This window comes from Lycorma delicatula, chromosome 12 (assembly GCF_047948215.1).
Source record: "Lycorma delicatula isolate Av1 chromosome 12, ASM4794821v1, whole genome shotgun sequence".
Taxonomy (NCBI): Eukaryota; Metazoa; Arthropoda; class Insecta; order Hemiptera; family Fulgoridae; genus Lycorma; species Lycorma delicatula.
In genome coordinates, this window is record NC_134466.1 from 47,500,639 (window position 1) to 47,527,554 (window position 26,916).

Below are 26,916 nucleotides of genomic sequence, written 5' to 3' on the forward strand. Positions count from 1 at the left end.
TATAAGGTGTGAGACACCTGGTGTGAAACACACAAGTGCATACAAACATGTGGAAAATCTCCATCTGATTTTTTGGGTTCCTTAGGTATCAAAACGTCAAGACCCAGTGAAAACTTCAGATGCCCAAATTGAACTTATTACAATAATTTCCTTTCTACCGCTATATCATTATCTAGATTAGAAAGAAAAATTATAGTTTTTCTCCTACCTGTACTCATAACTTAATAAATGTGTAATTTCAAATAGAAGCAAATTTAAATATTATAAATTACCCAATGTTTTTTCCAAATTTGTTCTTGTATCTCCTACATGATACCAAAATTGTGCTTATTTAAGGACTGGGTTATGAAAGATAGTTGTCATATATGATCACTAAGAATGGTAAAAAAGGATTCTGTTTAAATCAGATTTGTAAAACTAGTATTGTTGAAAATTGCTTGGAAATTAATTTTAAAAACTACATATTTTAGAACTTGCATAAAGATAACCTGAATACATATTTTAGAACACGAACATGAAAACAAAAAGAAAAATGTGATTCACCAAGAGAGGTATGGAGTACCTCTCTAAAAATTAAAAAAGGCTATGAAAATATTAAACTTTAATTTTTATTTGAAAAAAAAATGTTTAAATTAAACAGCAAAGTTTAGAATTCAATTTTTTCCTTGAAAGTGGCCACCCCCTATATTTAAAAACGTTTAAATTGTATTGGCTTTAATAGTTCTGTCTATTATAATTTTGACTAGTTGCAAAGGAAGCAACAAAATGACAAAAGAAACCGTTGTACACTACAAGCCCCGATCTGAGATTCTTAAACATGATTCAGACATAAGATGGTTTACTTTTATGGCCCCTAATTTCTGGTTTATAAAGGCTGATGGAAAGCAAAGTAAGTGAAAAATTGCCAGAAAACCTTTTGACTGAGGGGATGAACTACCCCAGTTGTTTATGTATGTGGGATATAAACTTACTAATCATTTTCCAGAAAATATATTATGTAAAACAAATTATATTCAAATCAGATTAGTAGTTTTTAAATTGTAACAAACTAGATCTGAAAAGTTATAAAATGAATAATATACTTTTAATTAGAGAATGTTTAAATATATATGCCGATCTCTGTGATGGAGTGGTAGAGTCTCTGCCTTTCATCTAGAGATTCCAGGTTTGAATCTCAGTCAGACATGGCATTTTTCATATGCTACAAAATTTCACTTCCATATCTCACGCACAAGCTTCATGCTTATATGGTGAAATCAAGCAAAAATATATAAAAAGGTATACTTATATTATATAAATAAGGTGTGTGTGTATATATTACAATGAATACATGTTTTGGAATGTATAAATGTAGTTAAACTTATTCTGGTGATTATCTCATATTTGCTGATTCTACATTCGCCAGAAAAATATATACTCAACAATTTTTAAATCTATTCAAGAAATAACATTTTTATTTGGTTTCTAAACTGTTAAATTGGAATTAATCTTTCCATTCACTTTATCCCTTGCTAAGGATGGAAGTAATAGCAACTTAAAATTAAAAAAAAAGTCTTATTGTATAATTTCAGTTGTTTTGTTAATATATAAGTTTAAATTAAGAAATTTATATAACAATAAATTTGAACCGAGTTGTTAGAACTAACAATCTAAGAAGCTTCTGCTCTGTTTATGTGAGTTTGTGTACATTTAAACTTATAAAAATAAAACTGGAGAAATATAATTCAATTTAGAAAAATATATTTGGGGCATTTGTTATTTTTCTGTTTTTGTATTATTTAATAATTAGTTCATTCGAATGTCTTCCTTCTCCGTCTTTTCATTAGTAGTAGTTCTCTATCATCTAAGATGGTGTCTACTGCTGATAGTAATTCTCATAATAAATTTCTTCTGAATGAAAAATCAGAATCAATCATTGAATCTAATGTTCCTGATAACAGTTAAACCTGGGAAGGTGAATAGATGAATGTTTAATCTTATTTATACATATATATTTTTATTTCCCATGTAAGTTTAGCTTAACTTAATTTTCATTTGAAAGTGATCATTTTTGTAACTGTAGAATCTTAAGTTATGAATTGCAAAATAATGTTATAATGCATCTGTTTAAATTTAAATAAATTATTTACCACTTACTATTATTGTTTTCTCTCTATGCGTTTTATTTTTTTAATTCATTTTTAAAAATGATTATATAATTTTTTTTATTTTTAATGTGATAAGCAGGATATTTTTGCAACACTGCAAAAGTACAAGTAGCAATATAGCTTATTAAAAATTGTTAGTGATAACATATTATGATCAAAATGATGTATGTTGTTATTTAACGTTAGATATGTAATTGCTTTTGTTTATATATAATTTAGAATGCGATAAGTTAATTAAAATTACCACGAATATAGTTATTTATGAATAACTCTAATTTAAATTTGTTGACAGTGTAGCCAATTTATTATTTCAAATTGTTTGGTTTTGTAACCGTTTAATGAAAAAGTTAATCTTAAATAATTAATTTACTCATTTTTTTATACAATAACATTTGTTTCCAAATATTATATTTTCAAATTATAACCGTGATTTTTTTTTTACTATGAGGAATTCATGACTTATTTTCGTAACTGATTTCGCTGTGATGTTTGCGTTTACTACGGTATACTTTCACGATTACTTCTATTTTTGCAGTGCATTATAATTTTGGTTCATAGAAAATTACCAGAAATGAAATTCTGAATGATTTTTAATCCGAAGTAATAAACATACTTGGGGCATTTGTTATTTTTTCTCCTTTTTGCATTAGTTCATTCATAATGTTCTTAAATGTTACATAAAAAAGGCGTATCATACCTGTTATTTTCAAAAGTAATCACATGTCCTAATTGGCCAATAGAATGGCTTAAAATAATTTTGAAGAACCATTGTTGTATTACACACTGTGAAGTGGATTTTTGTACGTTACTGTCTCGTTTGTTTGTCAAAAATATATTAACCAGTAAAATGTGGTGCAAATTCTCCAATTTCAATATTTTAATTTTGAAGTTTTGTGAATGTACTTTATTGTAGTGAATGTGTATTTATGATTATTTGTAATATTTTTAAACGGTTCTTTTACTTTTGTAAAGCCTGACCTAGGCTCGTTCAGCTCTATTCCAAGATGGAGGAGTATATTACTGATAGTAATTCTCATAATAAATTTCTTCCAAATGGAAAATCCATCGAATGTAGTGACTGTGAAGAAGAAAGCACTAAGGAAAGTGAGTACATGATTGTTTAACGTTATTTATTCTTGTATTTTTTATTTCACGTATGTAACTGTAACTTAAGTTAGTTTTCGTTCGAAGGCGTACGTTCTTGTAACGGTAGCAACTTACGTTTTGAATTGTAAAATAATGTTATACATTCATCGTTATCTTTTATTTACCAATAAACTTTGCATACATATATATCTATTAAAACTGTCATTTGATAAAATATTAAAGTAAATATTGACTTGATATCTTAGAAATTTAATTTGAATATTAATTGCTACAATAGCCTAGCACAGTGCTGAGTTGATTTTTAATGTTTGTAGTTTTTGGAGTTGTTTACGAGTACTTTAGTGTACATAAATTTTAAATAAATTGTTTACATTTTAATTTAAATGTCAGCCATTAGTTGAATATACTACTTTGGATTGTGATTGCTCATAGTGTACTTATTGCTGGCATGTTCTGTTGTCCATAATTTATATTTTTTAAACGTTTTTTTTTTGTACAGAATATTCGTAGAAACTACATTATTTGGTTTTTTGTTTTGTTATTGTTTCAAAGTACTTCTCTAGCATATCCTACATTTTTCTTTAACAATAGACTTAACCTTATTAAAAAAAAGAAGTGTATATTTTTTCTGCCTTTTAATTATTGGAAGTTATTTCCATATTTTTGAACCTATATTTTGAAAAAAAAAATCATTGTTTATAATTAATTGTAATAATTCATTTTAAGATCATGATGTTAACATAATCTTATTTATTCCAAGAGTATGAACACAACTACCATGACAATTTTTCTTTTAACCATTTGGTTATTTATTAATGTAATGTCTTAACAATCTTTTTAATATTAAGTGTAATTTATTATAATTAACAATTTTATTTGTTTGGTAGGCATATTTTTGGGTATTCACACAATAGTAAATAATAACAAACAGATTATTAGTTTCATTGATTATTGTCTATTAGATGATAGTTTATCTTCAGAATACGAGTAAATTGCATATCATTGTAAAGCAAATTTCTAGAATGTAATAGCCACTTAAAGGCAGTATCAAGCATCTTAGAAAATGAGAATGTTAAAAAATAAAAATATGTATAAACAAAAATTTATTTTTATAAGTTCAAAAGCTATAACAAATAAATGTTAAAAGTGAGATTTAAATTTTTAGAGCATGTTATAGTGGTTATTCTCATAAAAGTTCTAAATATTTGAGTACAAAAAAACAATTTACATTAAAAAATACACAAGAGTTTTTTGGTGGTATGTTAATACAATCACATTGAAGTATTGATTACTTTAAGAATTGTTTGCTTCAAGTGTAAGTTTTAACAGTAGATTAACTCTTATTTGATAATGCTCTTATACACTTTGGTATACAGTTTGGTATCAGCTGAATTTTGTTAAAAAATTATATCCATTTCATTTGAGTTATTTCTGGTAACTTCATTAGTGCATGGGAAATGTGAGTTATTGGTTTTGTATGTCATTTGAAAAGATTTATTATATGTTTTTACGAATGCAAAGAAAAATAAATACATAAAAACTTAATTCAATAAAATGCTAATTCAAAAATATTCTTGAAATTGAGGTTAGTTTACATTATCAACAGTTAACATTAAAACACATTGGCACAGGAATAAAGATATAGATGCATATCAGTAATAGTGGTTTAATCAAAACTTAAAATTAAAAATGTTCCACTTCTGTTGATGTTTTTCAGAACTTCTTCTGGTAATGGAAATAAGAAAGTGACAATATTCACAAGTTGCCAGTTGCAGGGTTAAAGTTTCAGATGATTAATCTTTTTGATTAAAATTGTGAGAAAGATAAATTAGATAAGTAAATTTATAATTAATTATAAATGTCAATGTATGTTCACCAAAGAAACCTGGTGATTCATTGATTAATAATAGTTATTAAGTATGTAATTAAATTACATATGTTTTTTATATATTTATATTTTTGGGTCTTTTCTGTGATTCCCCTCCCACTTTTTTTTTTATCAGATTCATTCATATTTGCATGAAATTGAACTACCAACTTCAGTTTCAGTGGAGAACGCATTTTAATTGTAGAGATCGACTTTGATTAGAAAAACAGATACTTTTTTGTTTCTCGCCCCCAAGTTTTTCACCTGGAAATAACTCAAATTAGTAGGAAATGATAATAATAACCAGGTTGGAGAATATATATTTATATTACCATTTTTATAACCATTTATTTATTTTATAAATATAATCTAACCAACTTAACCCACGCTCGCTAACCTTGACTAATTAACAGTAATGTTTTGATTATTTAAATAATAAATAATTGCAATAGTTAACTAGAAGGCCCAGCACAAAATATAATCATTCTTTATTAATCTCAATACAAAAGAAATAAAAAAAAACAAACCTTTAGTAACAAGTGAAAAAACCTACACAAATAATTCATTTTCAAAAACAACTCAATCACTCTTGAAGAAACCGTTTCTTTCGTATCAACGTTTATAAGAAGAGAAACGAATGTCACTTGAGATGACATGATGTGGACTAATCGACAACACTGATAGTAGTAATCTATGTAATATTTAAAATTGTAACTATTCAGTAATCCGTATTTCTAAACAATGCCAGGGTCTTTTTGTGATCCCCAAATATAATAAATTGTTACTCCGTCCCAAAATTAAGTGAATGTCATATTTTAAGCATTTTCCCAACGATTCATAATGAAAAATATTTAAAAAATTGGGGGAAGGGAATAACAGAAAGTACCATATTTTTTATTACTGTAATACCTGGAGTTATGCTACCCTGTCTTAACATGGATCCAGAGTTATGTGATTTTTGATTCTTCCGATTCAAATCAATTCCCCATTCCGCTCACACTAGTCTTCAATTCAGCTTACGACATGGTCGGACTTGTTTGGCGCGGAGTCAATGCATAGCTACAAATTATTATTATTGTGTGTTGGTTGTCTATGGAGACTTTAGACTATTATGTCATCCAAATGAAGTAGAACTTATTCTTTAGCATCAAGCAAGAAAAGAAAAACATTATCTTTCGATTGTAAACTTTATCAGACTTCGATGTAAAAATAAAAATTTGTGAATTGGCAAAGAATTTTGATCTACTGTAATCGGTCAGGCAATTATAAAGGTAAAGAAAAAATTCTTGAAAATGTGAAAAATGTTCAATCTTTGAATTCAAGCATCATTTGCAAACGTCATAGTATTATCACTGAGATGGAAACACTTAAAATTGTGGTGTGATAAGTGAAAAATTATCCTGTTGATCAGAACACGGTGTGCTCTCAAGCTAAGCTGATTTTTGAGATATTAAAAGAAGAAATGGGGGAGGTGGCTAAAGATGAAATGTTTAAGGCTAGTAACGGTTGGTTCAGCAGATTCAAAAGTCACTGTAACTGGCGTAACATTGCAGAAAGTGAAGCGGCTGCGTCTCTCCTGAGAATCTCTGATAGAAGAAGGTGGCTACACCAGCTAAACCATATTCAATGTGGATGAGACTGGCCTGTTCTGCAAGAAGATGCCTAAAAGAACTTTTATCACACATGAAGAGAGAACCTTTCCAGGTTTTAAGGCCATCAAAGATCGATTGACACTTAACATTGGTCAATGATAAATGTTTAATATAACTATTTGCTTCAGTTCAAATTCACTCGCTTGATATAATTATAGAAAAAGCAAACTTCTAAGTAACATTGATTTGGAATTAATATTTTAGAAGAGGAGAGTACGAGCATGAAGGAAGGTCAACTCCTTAAGAAAATTTGGTTAAAACAAAGTGGTGGAAGTATTGGGTCATAGTTAATAGCTTCTTGTATGGAAAAAATCTTAATAAAAATAATTTCTTGTAGGTCTAATTGAGAGAAATTTTTTTAAGACTACACCGACTTGTTTTTTTTAATCAGTAATAAACATATTTACTATTAAATGGGACAATTTAAAATTTAATACCTGAATAATTATTATGAAACAATTTTAAATTGGAATTTAATATATTCTTAGTTGCTTATCTCCTTATGTTGTTCTAAGATATATATATATTCTCAAGAAAAAAAATCTTGAAATAAGTTTATAGCATAAGAGCTGAAAAATAAGCTATTGATAAATTGTGCCTAAAATTATTTAATTTTGGTGACAGTGAAATCTTGTAGGCGATGATAAATAGCATATCTAAAAAGTATTGTATCTGGAACTTGATTATTTTATGCTAGATATTTTATTTTTGTTTTTGTGAATTTTTGCTTTTCTGATATTTACAATTATTTCCCAATAGCAAACTGAACATTAGTAATCTTATTTGGGTAATTATACACACTGTATGGACTTGCCTTTGATTTTGATCAAATTTATAATATATCTTATTAGGACCCAAGTTATTCGTTAAGATTGAAACTATTCGTCAGAAACTCCTTTCACCAGAGTTGTGTCTCTTGTAAGTTATACAGTATCTGCATCTAAAATTTAGTTATTTTACACATTTCACATGCAATATACATTATTTGCTGACTAAATAATTTGGTTTCAGTTAAATTTAGTTAAGAAAAAGTTTGGATTTGCTTAAGGTCAAGTTTAGCAGAAGTCTTAAATTATGACTTCATTAGAAAAGTGACTTGCAAGTTTCTATCAAATTTATAAATTACTTTTATACCAACCTAACCTAATCCTAACTAAACTCAATTAAATTTAACTTAAAACTAAATTATTTACTGTGTAAATAATACATATTGAACATTGACCAAAACCCAACACCTTAATCTTAACCTAACTTAAGTGAATCTAATATCATTCTTAACTTAATTTCATTGAAACCACATTATTCAGTCCAAAAATATAATGTATATTACACTTATACAATAACAAAATTACACTTGTATAATAATAAAAAAAGGTGCTGAATTACAGAATTTTTGGTAAAGATATTGTATAACTTACAAGGGACATAATTCGGGTGAAAGGCATTTCTGAAAATAGTTTTAATTGTAACAAATAATTTAAGTCCTAAATAGGTATATTCCAATTTCATCAACATCAGTGGTGAGTCTGTAATTATACAATTACCTTAATTGTAGTAGACTGTAAACTATTAGTAGAAACATTATTATGTGTATTGATTAATTAATTTTATTAATTATCAATTTATCTGTGTATTTTTCTTGCAGTTGCAGAGGAACCAGCTTCCTTGGCACAGAATGTTAGGTTATGTCTTGTAGGATCATTAACAACAGATGAACATGTTTTACAAGCAGCACAGGTAATTTTAATTTTAATTTATTTTATAATGTTAAAGATGTATTATTTTTGTTTGTTGTCAATCTGCAAAAAAACCCGATATTCCATTTTTTCCGCATGATCAATAAGTAAAAATGTTAATGTCTTCCAAAAACATTTAAAAAAAATGTGAAACTGAATATATAAAATTACCATCACCAACATAACAACAAAACTAAACTTGTTTACAGCTTCAATATTTTCCCCCCCGTGTTACAGGAAGTTGGTGAATAAACATGTCTTACTAAATTAGTTTTTTTTTGTATTTTTTTGTTTTTATGATCATTCATTTATTTAATTCCCTGTTAGATATATAATTTTCCAGGCAGAACCTACACAGAAGAGTGTAGGTTCACATATTTGCTGATAAAACTACTGTGTAGTTTTACTGTGTAGTTCACATATTTGCTGATAAAACTACACAGTAGTTTTATCAGCAAAAATGTGTCTATCTTGAATTTGACTTCAGATTTTTTATCCAGCATTATTAGCATCTTTCCTTACCCTGTTCAAAAGTTTGATATCTTTTTTTTTTTTGTACATGTATAACTTGTTTTCAATAAACGGGTATGCATTTCTATTTTAATAGATTACATTGTGTAAGTGTTATTTTATGTTAAGCTAACCCAAATGATGTCATTGTATAAATAATATTACATATGTGAACAATACTAAGTCATCATTACTTTTCTATACATATGTTCTGTTATCAGTGAAAGAATGAAAGAAATTAGTTTAAAAATTAAGGTCAAAGAAATAGATTGTTTATCTATTTTCATTTTTTTTTGAATGATTAAAAATATAAAAAGAAAAACCATTCAGATAAATGTTGTGGAAGCCAATGTATTTTAAAAAGTTGTTAATATAATTTATAATAATATTACATATAATACATTTTAATTATACCAAACAATAAGTGTGAAAGGAGAAAAATAGTCATTCAAATTTTAAAATGATGTTCATAAGTAATATAAAGATTTTTATATTTTATTTTCCTTAGTAGCTGAAATCTTTTAAGTTAATATTTTGTTTGAAGGTATTTATTTGATCATCTAGCCTAATCATGGTTCAAGGCACCCTCCCCCCACATTAACATTTTAATATATACTCTCTTTCGAAAAAAAAATAGTGTAATTGGCGAATGTGAAGTTTTTTTATGTAGTATTTGCCTACCTTGGCAAAATGGGGGTCGTATTGTCATCTTGGATATAAAAGGCTTTTATTCCAAGCCAGGCCTTTTGCAAGTAAGTCATATATACTTTGATAGATCCTACTTTATCCTAAAAGTATAACATATATTCCTACGTACAATTCTTTTTGGGAAGTTTAGTCATCATGAAAAACCTCATTTTAAGGAAAATTTAACATAAACCAAACTAACTGGTTTTTTCCAGTTTATCAGATTCTATTTATAACCAAGAATGAAATTATGAAAATAATTCACATTAATAATTTCAAATTTTATTTATCTTTTTTTATTTCTGTCCCCTCCCTCTTATTGAAATTCATCTGAAATATGCAAATCAGAGATAGGAATACAAATTGCAAATGTACTAATTGAAGTTTCTTTAGTAATCAGATTATATGTATGTAATGATATGTTCACCACCAATAAATTTACTGTGTCACATCACTCGCTATAAAAACCACCCTGAAAGATTTTAACTAGAGTTAACTTTATACAAGTTAACTCTATTTTGTAAGCAGTAAAACTTAACAGAAGCATATCACATTTTACAGCATAATTTTTCATGCATTTAAGCATTTAGAATCTCCAATTTAATTGGTCTAACCACAGTTTATTCAATAAAAAATTATATGAAAAAGGATGTGAGTTATGGTGACTCATACTATGCAGTCTATTTTTGGTTAGTATATAGGAAAAAAAATTATATGCTGTTATTTTACTAGAGAAAATCGTGGTGTGGTGCTTGGTAGAACCTATTTATATTATATATAACACATACAATTAATGTAATATATATCTCATCCAAACATCTTGGAATAATGAAAGAATTGGGCCTTGGAAATAAAATTAAGGGAAATTGAAACATTATATTCTCTTGACATAAATTATGCCATCTTTTTTTTTTCTTTTCTTTTCACACATAATTAATAAACGGGGTTTTAATAATGATATATATGTGAACACTTGTTATAAAACTCAAGGTTTTATAACAGTAAATTTATAAGAATCTAGTTACAAATAGCTTGATATTATTAAAATAATAATATAATTATATCACACATAGAATGTTGAAAAATATTTGATTATCAAATATCGTAAAAGAAGACTGCCACTTTGATATATTTTTGCTGCTTCTAGATTTATATACGAGGTGTGTTCAAAAAGTACGAGAATTTTTTTGGAAAGAATTTTATTTATTCATTCACATTAATGTTATCCCCTTCAAAATAGTCCCCATTAAATATTATTATATACTTATGAGAGCACTTTTTCCAATCCCTGAAACAATTCTGGAACTCGATCTTAGTGGAATAGTGTTTAGCTCTTTCAGCTATTTGCTTTTAATATCATCTGTGCTTGTAAAACGATGGCCCTTTAAGGTTCTCTTTATTTTTGGGAGTACAAAAAAGTCACACGGGGCCAAGTCTGGCGAATATGGTGGCTGGGGTATCATTACAGTGTGTTTTTGGCTAAAAAATTTACGAACAAGTAATGAAGTGTGAGCAGGTGCATTATCATGGTGCAAAAGTCATAATTGTTTTCCCACAAATCCAGGCATTTTTTTGGATTGCTTCATGCAAATGGCATTATGGTGTTGAACTTGTAGTTAATACCTCCTTATTGATCGTTTGACCTTGTAAGAACTCATGATGCACTATGCCATTAAAATCGAAGAATACTGTGAGCATAACCTTCACATTTGACCATACTTGTCAAGCTTTTTTCAGCCTTGATGATCTAAAATACCTCCACAGGGACGATTGAGCCTTAGTTTTGACATCATATCCCTTTCTTTTTCCTGTTTAGCCTCCGGTAACTACCATTTAGATAATACTTCAGAGGATGAATGAGGATCATATGTATGAGTGTGAATGAAGTATAGTCTTGTACATTCTCAGTTCGACCATACCTGAAATATGTGGTTAATTGAAACCCAACCACCAAAGAACACCGGTATCCACGATCTAGTATTCAAGTCCGTGTAAAAATAGCATGCTTTACTAGGACTTGAACGCTGGAACTCTCGACTTCCAAATCAGCTGATTTGGGAAGACGCGTTCACCACTAGACCAACCCGGTGGGTTGACATCATATCCTTAAACCCATGTTTCATCACCTGTTATGCCATGTTTCAGTAGTTGTGCATCGTTGTTGACTTCATTTAGTGACTCCTGAGCAACTTCCATTTGCCACGTGTTTTTTTTTTTTTTATATCAACAATTTTAAAACAAATTTTGCTGTCACATATCCAAAACTTCTGAAAAAAATTTCATGGCATGAGCCAATTATCCCAATATCATCAGCGACTTCTCTGATTTGTGATTCGGTGATGATTCAAAATCATTTCTTTCACTTTTTTGTTGTTTTCATCGATTGTTGATGTACTGGAGTGTCTGTGGCGCTTGTCATTTGTAGCATCTTCACAACCTTCTTGGAAACACTTATTCCACTCGTAAACTCTTGCTTTACTCATAGCAGACTCACCAAAAGCAATATTTAACGTTTGTAAAACATTGCTACACTATTCCATTCGTATAGAAAATTTTAATACAAATTCTCTGATCCATTATTTATACAAATAAAAAATCACTGATCATACCAAAACACGTGTTATCCTTTTGACAGCTGACAATAGACTAAACATCCAAAATGGCTAAAAATGTACTGATACTTTTCAGACATGTTTACTATTACAACAACAGAAAAAACCCCAAGAATCAGAGTAATACAACCCATGAAATTTCAAAATTCATGTTAGTTTTTGAACACACCTTGTATATTATTTTTCTAAACTTATACCCTGCATCAAATAAATTATTTTACAAACAAATATTTAAATCCACCAGATAGAGTTCAAATAAAAGTTAAGAACACTCAACCTATCTGTTGCGATTTTGCAGTACTACTCGGTCATCAGCAGGCAAATTTTACACAGTTAGCTTATTTTTAACTATATATTTTAATTTATAATTGTATTTAATTATTATAATTAGTCTGCTAATGATGAAGTAATTCTCCGAAATCACTACAGATAAATGAATGTTGTTACCTTTTATTTGAACTGTATCTGGTGGATTTTATTATTTTTATAATTATAAAGATATATACTTTTTCAAATGTTACACTTATCACTGTATCAAATAATCATTTAAATTTTATATATATATAATGTTTGCACATGCATTCATGCCTGTAAACACTGCATTTCTCATATAGTTTGATAAATTTCATTACATGTATAGATATTACTGTTAGTCAGCAACCATTACTGTTATGAATTACAGAAACAGATCTGTTAAAGTGTTACAATTTACAGTTCTTTAAACATTTAATTAACTGTAGTTGTTTAATTCTACTATTTGACATTAAATCTGTTTGTTTATTTATTTATAACTTCTGTGATGATGTTAGTAAGTGTTAACTAGTTTTAATGAAATTGCTCTATATATTATGTCATCAATTTTACTTTTGAAAAATGGAACATTATTTTTTAAATGATAATGTTAATATAACTTGAAAAGATTTATGTGTCAAATAAAATGTTATTATATGATATACAAGAAGGTATGATATGAAATAAAAAAAAAATATTTTGTACTTAAAACAACACAATCTATTGTTTTTTATAATAATGTCTATGCCCTCTTTGGCTGAATGAAGAATTTTTAAAATAGACTCGACCCACCCATTCATTTATATGATTGATACAGAAAAAAAGAGAACCACTGGGATTATCTAAATGATATTTTACCATCATATACATTGGTCTTTGAAGAAGGTTTTGTGTGTAAATTGTTTCAGATAAGTGGTATGGCTTAAACCAAGAGTGTGATGATATATTTTTCTATTTTACAGTCATTTACACAAGTAGTTATTGATTCAGTAGTTCAAAGTCGTGTAAGTGATATGTAGCTTTGTGTTTCCTCTAATTTTAACTTTGAATACAAGGCAAATTTTATATTAGTATTTCATTTATCAAATTCTGATAAATTGTTTCAAAATATTAGCGATATAACAACAAATTTTATTGTTTTACAATTTTTATAGATAAGCGAGTAGCATATTTTTTATTTGCAAATATTATCTGCACTGTATATAATTGAAGGTATGTCTTTGCATTGGTGTGTTATTTACTTATTACATTTGCAGAAAACTTAAGGAAAACCTCATTTTAATATGTATCCATTGCAAATTTTAATTCATAATTTTTTATTGCATCTTTTTTTGTGTTTCATTATAACAATAAAACAAAGATTCTTAAAATTTGAATCTTTTGTATGAATCCTCTTAATATTCTGTCGCATGCCATAGAGATTAAATTATTTTACATGTTATTTATTTATTTTTATCTTTTGTTTTTGTTATTTCAGAGTTTTAATGTTCCTGTTGTTACTTCTGAAGATGCTTCAGATTGGGAACATTCAGTGGTTGGTTGTACAGTATTTGTTCTGGAAGAATTCAGTGGTCCAGTTTTTGATAAACTCCATGGATTAGGCCACAGGTGTGTGTGTGTGTTTTTGTACATATTTGATTTGTTTGCTTGTTAGGATGTTCCTTTTAAGCTGGTTATTTCAATTATGAAAAATATTTTCACTTTGGTTCTAAATAGATGTCATCCATTAAAACTGTTTGATTTTTTGTAAACAAGATTTTTTTTATATATTGTAGACAATATTTACACCTATAACATTACAGATATGGTTTTTAAGAAATACAAAGTTATATTTTTCACTGCTGTGCCTCTTATTTATTCTTCCTGAAACATTTTTAAATAATTATTTTTACTTTATATCGTGAAACTAAGAAGTTGTTATATATGTTTGGTCTGCGTATTATATTCATTTTTGAAGAAACCTATGCTTTATTTTGTAATTTATCAGAATTTTACAGTAATTGTTTAAGAAGGTATTGAATACAAAGTATATTAAAAGACATTTGTTCTTGTTTTCTTTTGTGTATAATTTTTTACTTTAATCATTTTAAAGAGGAAGCGAATAATAATAGTGCTAACAGGAGATTTATATTAAGAGCAAATTTAGTAAGTGTCAACACTGTTAACACTAACTGAATTTGCTGATAAAGAGTAAATTGTATGGTAATGGCTCTGAGTTATATCTCTCTTTTGTCTTCAGACATTTGACTGGTTTGATGCAGCTCTCCAAGATTCCCTATCTAGTGCTAGTCGTTTCATTTTGGTATACCTCCTACATCCTACATCCCTAACAATTTGTTTTACATATTCCAAACGTGGCCTGCCTACATAATTTTTTCCTTCAACCTGTCCCTCCAATATTTAAGTGACTATTCCAGGATGTCTTAATATGTGACCTATAAGTCTGTCTCTTCTTTTAGCTATATTTTTCCAAATGCTTCTTTCTTCATCTAATTGCCGCAACACCTCTTCATTTGTCACATTATCCAGCCATCTGATTTTTAACATTCTCCTATACCACCACATTTCAAAAGCTTCTAATCTTTTCTTCTCTGATACTCCGATCGTCTAAGTTTCACTTTCATATAAAGCAACACTCCAAACATATACTTTCAAAAATCTTTCCCTGACATTTAAATTAATTTTTGATGTAAACAAATTATATTTCTGACTGAAGGCTCGTTTTACCTGTGCTATTTGGCATTTTATATCGCTCTTGCTTCGTCCATCTTTAGTAATTCTACTTCCCAAATAACAAAATTCTTCTACTTTCATAATCTTTTTTTCCTCTTATTTTCACATTCAGTGGTCCATCTTTGTTATTTCTACTACATTTTCATTCTGAATTATATATCTTTTATATATTTAATGTTTATATTTATGTGTGTATTTATATTTGGTTACTTTCCAGACAAATGGTTTGCACTGGAACATGCATATTACTTGCATCTTGCATATGTTTTGCTTCATTAATTATAATGAAATTGTAATTGTTTACATTTATCTGCCATTCTCGCTTAAATAAATATAAACATTTCTTTTGAGAAAATTAATATAATCAAAAAACTAGAATAGGCTGCTTCAGTGACTAATAAAATGGTAGAATGCAGAGAAGTATATTAGGAAATATTACAGTTAAAAAAATTTTAGATTTTTAAAATTTCTTGGTGAAAGAGAAAATCGTATACAAGTGGGAAAGTGTTAGAATGAGCTAAGTTATTAACATTAGAGAAAAGCTGTTATGAATTTGTATGCAACAAACCGAAGGTGTTTGTGTGAACGTTCACAACTTAAAAGCTTTAAGGAGTGTAAGTGTTGAAGGAGAATGAGTTCAGTTTTTATAGTATAAATTAGTCCATTTAGGAAAAATTAAATATCATTAATTCTAACAAACTATCTCAGCTGATTAAATTTATTATGGAATGAAATATCTTTTTGGAAATCACTTCCTCACATCAATCAGCTGTTTGATTCCAGGAGTGGAAGTTGAAAGCTGAAAAGTATTATGTGTAAATTTTGACTAACTGCGATCTTTGTATGGTTCATCTGAGAGATTTTTGTCAATTTTTCTTTTAACAATTTTGTGAAAGAAAAGCATAAATTTTAAGTAGAAGTATTAAACATTCTGGCTTTGGTGCAGCAATAGCTGTGTTTGTGTTACATAACATAAAAGTAATCCTTCATTTTACTAGTTCTCTTTTTATCTGTTTGACCATTTGACCTATGTGCACAAGTAAATAAGGGATTTGCTTTACATAATAAATTTCTTATCTTCTGTACAACAATGGTTAAAATTTGGAGTTTTCATTTCCCCACTCTTAATAAAAGTAAACAAGTAATTAAAAAAAATTAATTTTTTGTCGTAACTGTTGTGAATGCTGTAATGTAATATATTTAATACTATTTTGTTAACCTCCCCCTATAACTGTAGAAAAATATTACTATGTACTATGCTTTAGCAACTGTAGTGACAGCTTGCTGTTGGTTATTGTGTTATATAAGTTCCTGCAGCAGAAATGAATATGTTAGACACAATGAGTGGCCCTTTACTGCTATTTTGCTCCATATCAGATCATTATAATTGTCAATTTAAAAATTATATTTATGGAAAAATTTTCCTTTTTTATTGACCCTATTTAAAATGAATTTACTGAAGTAATTTTTACTTTGGGGCAAAGTACTTTCATGTTTTTATGGAGACTAATATACAATTAATATGTAATTTATGGAGGTTAAATATGGAGAATATATGCAGTTAATAAAACGTCTTTCTTTTTTTTCAGGATATTGGGCCCAGTTGCGTTAAGAGAATTGGCAGATAGAGGAAGTCCATTACCACTTAATACAAGGCCTTTATGTACGTTAGCTATGTTAGGTCTAGTCATTTGTTTTACAGGGTTCCACAAGAAAGATGAATTGGTCAGTACTACCATAGTTAATATAATATACCAATCAGTAAAGCAATTTATTCTGTTATTGTAAATTTGCTAGCGATTGTTAATTAGAAACTTTGACAGAATTACTGAACGATTGGTCTGTGTATAGATATTGTGATATTTGCCAGGCTGTGGGAATTTTAAGTTTGTGTTCATTCTTATAAAAAATTACAATTAAATTATGGATTTCATTTTATCTTTACCGTCTTATTACAGAACTTTAACTTTATCGTCTTTTTTTTTAATGGTGTTATTTATGATCGGTTGGGAAGTCGTAGATTTTTTATTGTTAGGAGTTTATATGTCTGGGGCTAACAATCACAATACAAATAACCATGTGGTTAGCATAAGAAATATTCAAAATACTTCTTATAGGAATGAAAAATACTTTTTAAGTGTATCATTTATTGTGGTACTGGTTGATTTGATTATATTTTGATTTACCGTAAGTTATAAATAATTTACCACTATTAGTAGATTATGTTAAATGTTCTTTTGTGTAGTATATTTTCAAAAATTTCCCTACTTAGTGCAATATGTGTTATGACGAACTATTTTCCCAGAAAGAGTACTTTTTTTTCTTTATATTATTTGTTCTCAATCTTTCTTATGATTTTGTTCAATTTTTCTTATCAATTTTTTTATGATTTCAGCTATAGTCATAATTGCTTTATCTCAGACAAAATTTATTCTACTTACTTTTAGTCCTCTGGTAAACAGAATGATTGTAGCTAGTAGGACTGACATGGACTAACTGAACAGAATAAACTGTTGCATATTCTGCAACAGTTTACTCAGCTCTGTGATGACAATGGGAATCACTTCACAAGGATTGAAATACATACTATTTTAGAAAATAATGGAAACTTTTCAGATGGTCTAAATTGTATACAATAATTTGTTTAACTAGGTTAATTTTTATTTGGGGTCAATACATTTACAATTTTTAGAAACCTTGTTCAGATTTGTATTAGCACCTTAAGTCCTAATATATTCTATAAATTACTACATGTGAAATAATTTTTACCCAATAGCACTATATTCACTTTCAGTTATAGTCTTACTCAAAGCAGTTGTGGGTGTTTGATTAGGACACATGGTTTTTCCAAGTAGCCATTTTAATTATGAGGTTAATTATTTTGAAACCACCAGACGAAAAAAAATCTCCAAGTAGGTCCACAGGCACTTCTTACCAGATTCCAAGGAACTAATGGCTCTTGAGGTCCTGCTGCCATCTTCTCAGCTCAGGAAACTAGCAGGTATATGGAAAACCTGTAGCCACAAGTCCTATAATGAGAAGAATCAAAGATAATAGAATGGAGGGATTTGTAAGAAAGAGCAATCCATGCTGGATAGATAGAGGTTGGTTAGCCTCCCAGGTCAGTTAGTTTGTCATAAAAATGTTTATATAAATTGCTGTACAGCACAGAAGTTGAAACCTGACTGTGATTGACTGTACTGTATTTGAATACCCACACATACAGCTATGCTTGTCTGGTTAACTCTTCCTCTCTCTTTTATCATGATTATTATGGTTGTTATATTTATTTATGTTACACATTGTATTTTATTTCATTTATTAAATATTTGGGCATGCTGCAAATGTGCCTTAATAAGGATGATATACATGAAATAGTCTAGTTTAGATGAAAAAGTGCTCTAGACCCTTGCCAGAAAACAAACTTGAAGATCAACTGAATTAGCAACCAGCATACTAACCACTACACAAAGCTGTCCATATAATTGAAACTCTTCTTTTTTTTTTAACATCATAGTTTTCTTTTCTTATGCCTCCACTTGTTTTAAGAACTGGGAAGAAATTTATTTTATAAAAATAAAATTTAAAACCGAATATATTAATCTTATCGTGAAAACATAATAGAATGGAAGATTTTTATTTAGAATAATAGTAGCTGAAATTTACAATCTTTACTATATCAAAGTATTTTTATTATAGTTCAATTATACAAACTGTTACCAATCTATTTTTCATAATATATGTTTAATTTATTTTCTTTTATTTAGGCACGTTTAATTAAACTGATACACAACATGGGTGGAAGTATAAGAAAAGATATGTCTAGTAGTGTTACTCATTTGGTTGCTAATAAATGTAGTGGTGAAAAGTATCAGTATGCCTTAACATTTAGAGTACCTGTTATGGCTGCATCATGGGTACATAATGCATGGGCAATGAGACCTAACATTGGATTTAATGGAGCTGATCTTCAAAATAATGTAAGTATTTTTTATATTTGACAAGGTTATTTTTTTTAAAATGAAATTTAAATTAATGGATTTCTTAAGTTTTGCTGTTTTTGTTGACACAATAAAGTAATGTAACTGCTCATACCATTTTTAAATAACTGATTTTGTTTGTTATTGTGATAATTTAAAAAAAATTCCCTTTACTATAGTTTGCGTTATGAAAAAAATGTGTTAGAAGATTTCCTTATGAAAGATTGTTGCAAAAAAATATAGTTTTCTGCTGTATTGAACTTGTTCTTTTTGAGTGTTTTGTAAGTTTCACTTGATTTCATAAAAATTGTATGAATTGTAGAAATACCTCATTTTTGCCTTTTGCATTAGCATTCTGTATAATAATAAATTTCATGAAAAAGGTTAATGTTAAATATATAAGACTTTTTGTACATGCTAATTTTTTTTTAATTGCTATTTTTCTTCTCAATAAACATAAAGTTTTTTCCACCAAACCATATGTTTTAACAAAACTATTGTGGTGTGTACATAGTTTTAGTTAATGGATGAAAGAAAGGTTGTGAAGAAAGAAGAAATCCTAATAAAACTACTGGAAATTTTAAAGACATTGTTTGCAGAGAATAGTCTCTTCACAATGAAGTAATTAAAACTGGAGGTTTGTACATGCATACAGCTGTTAAATCATTTAAATATGTTGGCATAATTCTTCCATTTTGTACATCCAAGAGTAGAATTCATTACACTCCACTATATATAGAATAATATAGAATTATTATATGGAATAATTATTGTGCGATTACATTCAGTTTTTTAAACAAATATGTCATAATTTTAAATGTTTTCTAGAATGATAAATAGTTTGCAACACTCCACTCACATTTATCCAAAAAGTTATAAAAACATAATTGATTTCACACACGTTTCAAATAAAGCATAATAAAACATTTGTTTTTTTGTAATAATATATTGTGCAATAATTGTAATAGGAGATAATATTACTTGTCTATCAAATTATTAATAATAAAATTGCTCTAATTTACTATTTAGTCTATATAAAGATCCACAAAAATTAAATACGTTCCTTTACAACTACTACCACTGTAAAAGTTTAGATGCAAGGAGGATGCCTGTTGAAATAAACATATCCTGTGTTTGCAGGATATGTTTATTTCAACAGGCATCTGTTCAATAAAAACAATAACTTTAGTCTGTTTCAATAACAATTTACATTTGTTTGTTGTAACAGATTTATTTCAATTATTCTTCTATTAATCTGCTTATGACATTATTATGTTATCTTATGATGATTTACTTTTACATTGCAGTCAAACTGATGGGATCTTACAGTAATAATTAATTCTATGATTTATTTTGGTGTAAAAATAATTAATGTTTTTCACCAGTATAGTACGAGTGCGGTCCAGAAAGTCCATGCTAACCACGTTTGTGCGTAGCATCGAGATGGGTGGGGTAGAGTCCACCATCTTGGCGTCAAAACGTTTCTACCCTCAGTACGCATCAAGCTGTCGTAGCAGAAGTGGACTGTGATTTTTCTTCTTTGTTCATTGTGAATTATTGAAATGTGCACATCAGTAGAAAATCCCACGAGTTATGAGGTGCATTCAGTGATTAAGTTTTTACTGACAAAAATCCTCAAACCAATTGAAATTCATCAGCAACTTTGTGAGGTCTATGGAGAAGGAATAATGATTGAAGGTGGAGTGAGGCAGTGGTGCATTCAGTTTAAAAATGGCTGTGCCAATGTTCATGATGAGGATCGCAGTGGTCGGCCTAGCAATTACAGAACTAAGCAATTACAATTACAGAACTCTCACTTCATTTCCCCCAAATTTCACAACGTTTACTGCTTGAAATTGTATCAGGGAAGCTTGGTTATCACAAGTTTTTTGCAAGATGGGTGCCAAAAATCTAAGGCCGCAGATTTCTACAGAGAAGGAATCGAAAAGCTTGTGCATCGGTATAAGTGCCTCAGTTTAAATGGTGACTATGTAGAAAAATAGTTTAAAATTGTCCCTTTCAATGACTGGTTTTTTATTTCAAAACTTAAGTTACTTTCTGGACACCCCTCATATTTTACTCAAAAAATCAGTGCAATCGTGGCCATCCTATGTAAAGACTTTAGTTATGGAAAAGACAGAATGCTTGATGTCTAAAACGTGTGTTATATATGCATTCAGTTGAGGTTAAACTCAACTGAACTCAACTCTTCATGTGGGAAGATTGCTCATTCAACAGTGTGTGTGTATAAATTGGCAAACAGAAAGAATGTTTTCTGATTGCCACACCTTATCACAGCCATGAAATAATTTTTTAAATACACAGTTCCAGAAATTGCAATATTATTTGTGGTTGTAATCGTAGACATTTTATTCATATCAATATAAATCGTTAAAAAACTTTACAAACCACAATTTGAGCACGCTCAAAACATTTATTGTTCATGGCAGTACATTTAATTTAAGCATGAATTAAATAATGGCATGCCTACTTCCATGCTGAACTCTTATCTGAGTTTCATTTATGTCATTACTTTTTACCAAATGAGAATTTGGTTAAACAAAACAATTTTACTCAAGCTCTTAACATTTCAAAAATTAATAAAAGTGTGGTAGTTACTTTACTGAAAAGTACCTTTATATTTTTAGAAATAAACTTAACTTGTAAAATGATGAAGTAATTATTAAATTATTTATTTAAAAATCTGTCTATACGATTCATTAAATTTCAATCTGAATATGTTGTTTATTAATTATTTTACAATGGATTTATTTTATTTTTTTTTTTAAATAGTTTTTAATGTAAACTATAAGGACACTCGTAATCAGTAAAGAGCTAAAATCTTTTTTTTTGGAATTTCTTCTCAGTTTATTTTTCAATATTTTGCGAGTCATTTTATATAAATCATAACTCTTATATTAACAAATAAATTTATGATTTTAAAAAATTCATCACAGCTGTTTTGCAAATAGTGATGCTCAAATTTTCCAGTAAAACTAGGAGATTTACCAGCAAAAACTGTTTTTACACAAAACTTCTTTCCCAATGTCTGTTTACTCTTCAAGCTATAAAACCGATATTTAAAAGTTTATCTAATGAAGATTTGTTGAAAAAATGTCTCCATGGACAGATGTGGAACTCCAACAAGTCCCTCAATCACATAATTTGGAACAGATTGCTAAAAAATATTTTTGTGGCAAAGGAAAAACTTGAATTTGAAGTACATGATACAGTGTCAATATTTAATAATAAAATAATTAGTAAATGTAAAGTTTTGCCGAATCTTGGAATCAATCTGGATCATAATACTGTAAAAATATTGACAAGGAATGGATAACAGAGGCAGAAAAACAGTTCAAGAAATTCAGAAAAAGGCAAGACAGAAGCAGAAATAAAAAGCCAAACCTAGAAGATGAGGAAGCTTAACAGTGATGACCTAGATTATGAAGCTGGGCCATCAGCCCTGGATTATTAGTTTTAAAACTGATAACTTAAAAAAACTTATTTATGTGATGTTTAAATCCTGTTTTCCAGAAATCATATTTTGCTATATTTATGACCCCATTATCTTAGGAACCACTGACAATAGCAACTTTAATTTTTTTTTTGTCATTCTATACGTATATATCTTTCAATACATCTAGAATTGTGAAGATATGTGAACAATTATCCGTTAAAAACAAACACAGTTGCTAAAAGATTGAAAAAAAAATCTATTATTAATTTATATTTCATTATGGAAGTAGTTCATAGTTATAATTCTATATGCATCTAATCTAATTAGAATACTAATTATCCAGAAAAAATCTGAAGCCTGTAGCTTTATTAGTTCTGAGAAAATGGGTCTTCAGTACAGCTAAAATTACATAGCAAAGGATAGGCAGTTACGAATGCTCTTAATTTTTTTATACCTTTTTCTATATTGCTGTAAATTTATCACATGAGTAGGTAAGTTTATTTAAGTGCAAAGTAGTTAATTACTGATTCATTTATTTTAATAGATAATAATAAAAGTTGTGTATACTGATCTTTTCAATAACAAGTCAGTAGATTTTATAGTTTCCATAATGAGTAAGTAAAAAAATAATAATTTAGTTAATAAAATAAAAATTTTTTTAATGAAAATATTTCCAACTAAATAATATTAATGTAAAATATATATATGTGTGTAGTTTTACTTTTTATTGACCACAATTAATCATCTTCCTAAACATTACAGCTCAGAAAACCATACAGTATCTGTTAATGTATACATTCTTGTCAGTAGAATTGAATTTGCAAAATGAAGTTGGCAAAATGTAAATCGGTGTAAGTGAAGGGGAAAAAATTTTTAAATGTTTCTAAATCTATTTTTTCTAAATTTTCTATATTTATTAATGGTGTGTATAGTTTACAATAATTTTTTTTATTTTAATGATTAAATAGTTTTAATTCTGTTTTTAGTTTATGGCTGATTTGATTTGATATTGTTTGTTTCCTAGGCGGAACATAAATTAAAACCATTTCACGGTGCTAGAGTATGTCTGTATGGTTTTCCGGAAGAAGAACAGAAGCACATGACTGATATTTTAGTGGAGAATGGCGGTACACTTACTGATAAGGATGATCCTCAGTGTACTCATGTGGTATGTTCATAGTTTTTTCTTAATATATTTGTACAGTTATTAATTATTTAGTTTAAGTGTTTGGAAAATAACTGCTACTGAACTGGTGTTTGAAATTAATATAGTTTACACTTCTTTAATGGTATGTTTATAATTTAGCATGTGCACATAGTTTAAGTGCCAGTACTAAACTTTTAATAGTTTTTTTTGCATTAAATTAACTACCACATGTTAATTAAATTATAAAAGAAGTAGTAACTGAGGGGAAGGTTGGGCAAGGGGGATCGTCACAAGGCGAATGTGTTTTCCCCTGTGTGGGGGGTCAGGATGTAAAAGAAGAGTGTAATATATTTGATTTCTTAATCTGTGTAAAGGGGAAAAATTACTTTTTGCCTATATTTGTTGTTATTGATGTTAACGTTTATTAATTTGGGCAATTGTAAGATATCATTACATACCTTTTACAAGAAATTTTGGTGGTGTCTTGTTTCTTTTCTACCTGCATTATTTTATAGAGTGATAAAAAGGTAAACATAAACATCAGTCAAAAAACAATGATTCTGTGAAAATTTGTAACAATGATAGGACAGAAAAAGTTGTTTTAACTGATGTTTCATTCAGGACGTATTTATTTAGATAACAAGCATTTTGTAGTTTATTCCATTTTTATAAATATAGTTACTTAGGACATCAGATTTCTGTGGTACTCCACAGAAATGAAAATCTTAAATATGTTTTTTTAACATTATTTACTGAAGTTAGGATGTATAGAGAGTGACATGATCTTAGCTTAGGACTACATTTCTGGTCTTGGTAAAAAAAAAAAAAATTGTGAAAAAATTTGTTCATACTGAAATAAACTGATGTAACAGTTTTGTTTCATCATGTAAATTATCTGTAATCCTTATAACCAAAATTTGCAAGTAGATGAATTCTTTGTGATTATTAATAATCTATTTGCTAAAATATGATTGTAAATAATTTAGTTTTCTTTATTTTTAGTAGTTTGTGTTTTTCATTTGTTTACTTGCACAGATTTCTTTTTTTTAATTTGATGATTTGCTGTGCTTATTCCACCTGTTTATTAATGTTTTGATCTTTTTAATATAACTTTAAAAGTAGTGTTTTTCAAAAATGATTATTTTTTATTACTATAATATATTTTTCAAGCCATTTTGTATTATTATTTTTCAATTCATTTAGATTATTCTTGCATCTTTTCCATATAATAGTTGTAAAATATGCTCTTAGTTTTTGGAATACCTACTCTCTTTTCTCTACACTCATACTAGTTTCAACTAAAAAATATTTGTGTATATTTGAATTTATGTTATTTATTGTGAAGTGGAATCTGGAATGAGAAGATTCCAGATTAGGTCTAAAAAAAGAATTTAATCTTTGTTTAAAAATTCCTATAATCTTCAGCTAGTCTTCTTGGAAATGTATATAACGGTCCCAATATCTTTTTCAGACTATAGAAGCTATAGCATAGCCCTTTTCCATAAGGCCTTACAGTATTGCCTGTGATTGTACTGGAAAGACTTGTACATGTAAAGGTGTGGCCTTTTAATTTAAATTTTACTGTATGCAAAGGTATAAGAGACTAGTTCAGAGGATGTGGGATGACTACCATGTGATTTTCTGCCAAAAACCATCATTTTATGAGAAGTCTTAAGAGGACACGTCATGTTGCAATAGCTAATTCATTTTTCTACTGGTCTTTTTTTTTATTGCATATCTTCTCTTAAAGATATTAAAACAGCAGTAAAATTAGAAATTTTTCGTTTCCAAATTATAGCCATAAACCCAACTTCTGTTGTTCATGATTGATCCTAGAGTTGATATTAACCTTTTTTTGATAGCAGCTGAATGTCAACTTTGCAGCAATATTACATAGGTTCATGTTCCGCAGTAAGATTGCTTGGCAGGTTACATAAATAATTTCAACCATATCATACAATTCATTTATTATTAGAACACAGTCTGTCAGTTTTTTGCTTATTTTTTTCATCAATAGGCAGACCTTCAGTCTTATAAACATTTTTTGCTTGTCCCACTCCGATGTTCTGTGATAACTAAAAATATTTTGTAAATTTAAATCCACCTCACAAGTTACTCATTGCATTTAAAATGTAAAAATCTTGATTTTTGATAGCCCTTGCTCTTTAGTATATGTTGAAAAACAAGATTAACCAAAAATATTATTCTCCCCTTCCTAAAAAATTACAACTTTGTTCTTTTTTAAAATTTATTACCATTGCTTGGGATTATTTCTTAAAAATTCATTTTACTAGACTGCTCCCCTAGAGTATGGAAGCTCTAAAGTGAAAAAAAAAGTTTAGTAAAAAGGAATTATTTAATCATAAAGGTACAAATCGAGTTTAAAATGATTGAAGTTTTGCTTAAAACATGACTCGGGTATTTTTTTTTTACCCTTTCAGTGCTTGTCCTTTTGAAACTACAGTAAGACAAATGATAAGTTGATTGAGTCAGAAAGTAGTTTAATAGTTATTGTGCATAAAAATTTAAATTGCTTTTTAGGTAACTCAAATTCCATATCAAAGTAGTATTTATATAATCAATTTTTAAAAAACATTAATATTGTAGTTGTTTTATTTTTTATTTACATTTGTTAATTTTTGTTTAATTAGTAATTTTAAAGTCTCATATTTGTTTTTTTGTTGTATGTTTATTATATTTATTTTTTTATGTCCGGTGCTATTTCACAGGTTGTTGATAATCACAATGAAGGAATTAGAGGCTTACAAAATGCCTTATCCTTATCATCCAAAATTGATTGTAGTAATAGTAATACTAATCATACAACTGCTTCTACAGTGATGACTCACTCTTTTAAATCAAAAACTAACAATACAGTAATTGCTTCTAATAGTAGTTCTAATACTATAACAATATCGCCTATAACGATAACAGCTTGTTCATTTTTAAGTAATACCGACTGTGATATTGAAGATGAATTATTTTTAAAA

The 26,916-nt window shown here is 28.2% G+C and overlaps 1 protein-coding gene across 1 annotated transcript in view; it reads left to right on the plus strand.

Annotated features, from left to right (window-relative positions):
* The first annotated feature begins 2,909 nt into the window (after window positions 1–2,909).
* The window catches only part of pbl (epithelial cell transforming 2 pebble), an 81,307-nt gene continuing 57,300 nt past the window's right edge, over window positions 2,910–26,916 (plus strand). Inside the window, exons 1-6 of the mRNA XM_075380741.1 lie at window positions 2,910–3,251; window positions 8,419–8,510; window positions 14,087–14,217; window positions 16,932–17,067; window positions 19,110–19,322; window positions 23,804–23,947. Coding sequence (XP_075236856.1) covers window positions 3,152–3,251; window positions 8,419–8,510; window positions 14,087–14,217; window positions 16,932–17,067; window positions 19,110–19,322; window positions 23,804–23,947 — 816 coding nt within the window. The 5' untranslated portion in view covers window positions 2,910–3,151. The remainder of the gene's footprint in view (window positions 3,252–8,418; window positions 8,511–14,086; window positions 14,218–16,931; window positions 17,068–19,109; window positions 19,323–23,803; window positions 23,948–26,916) is intronic.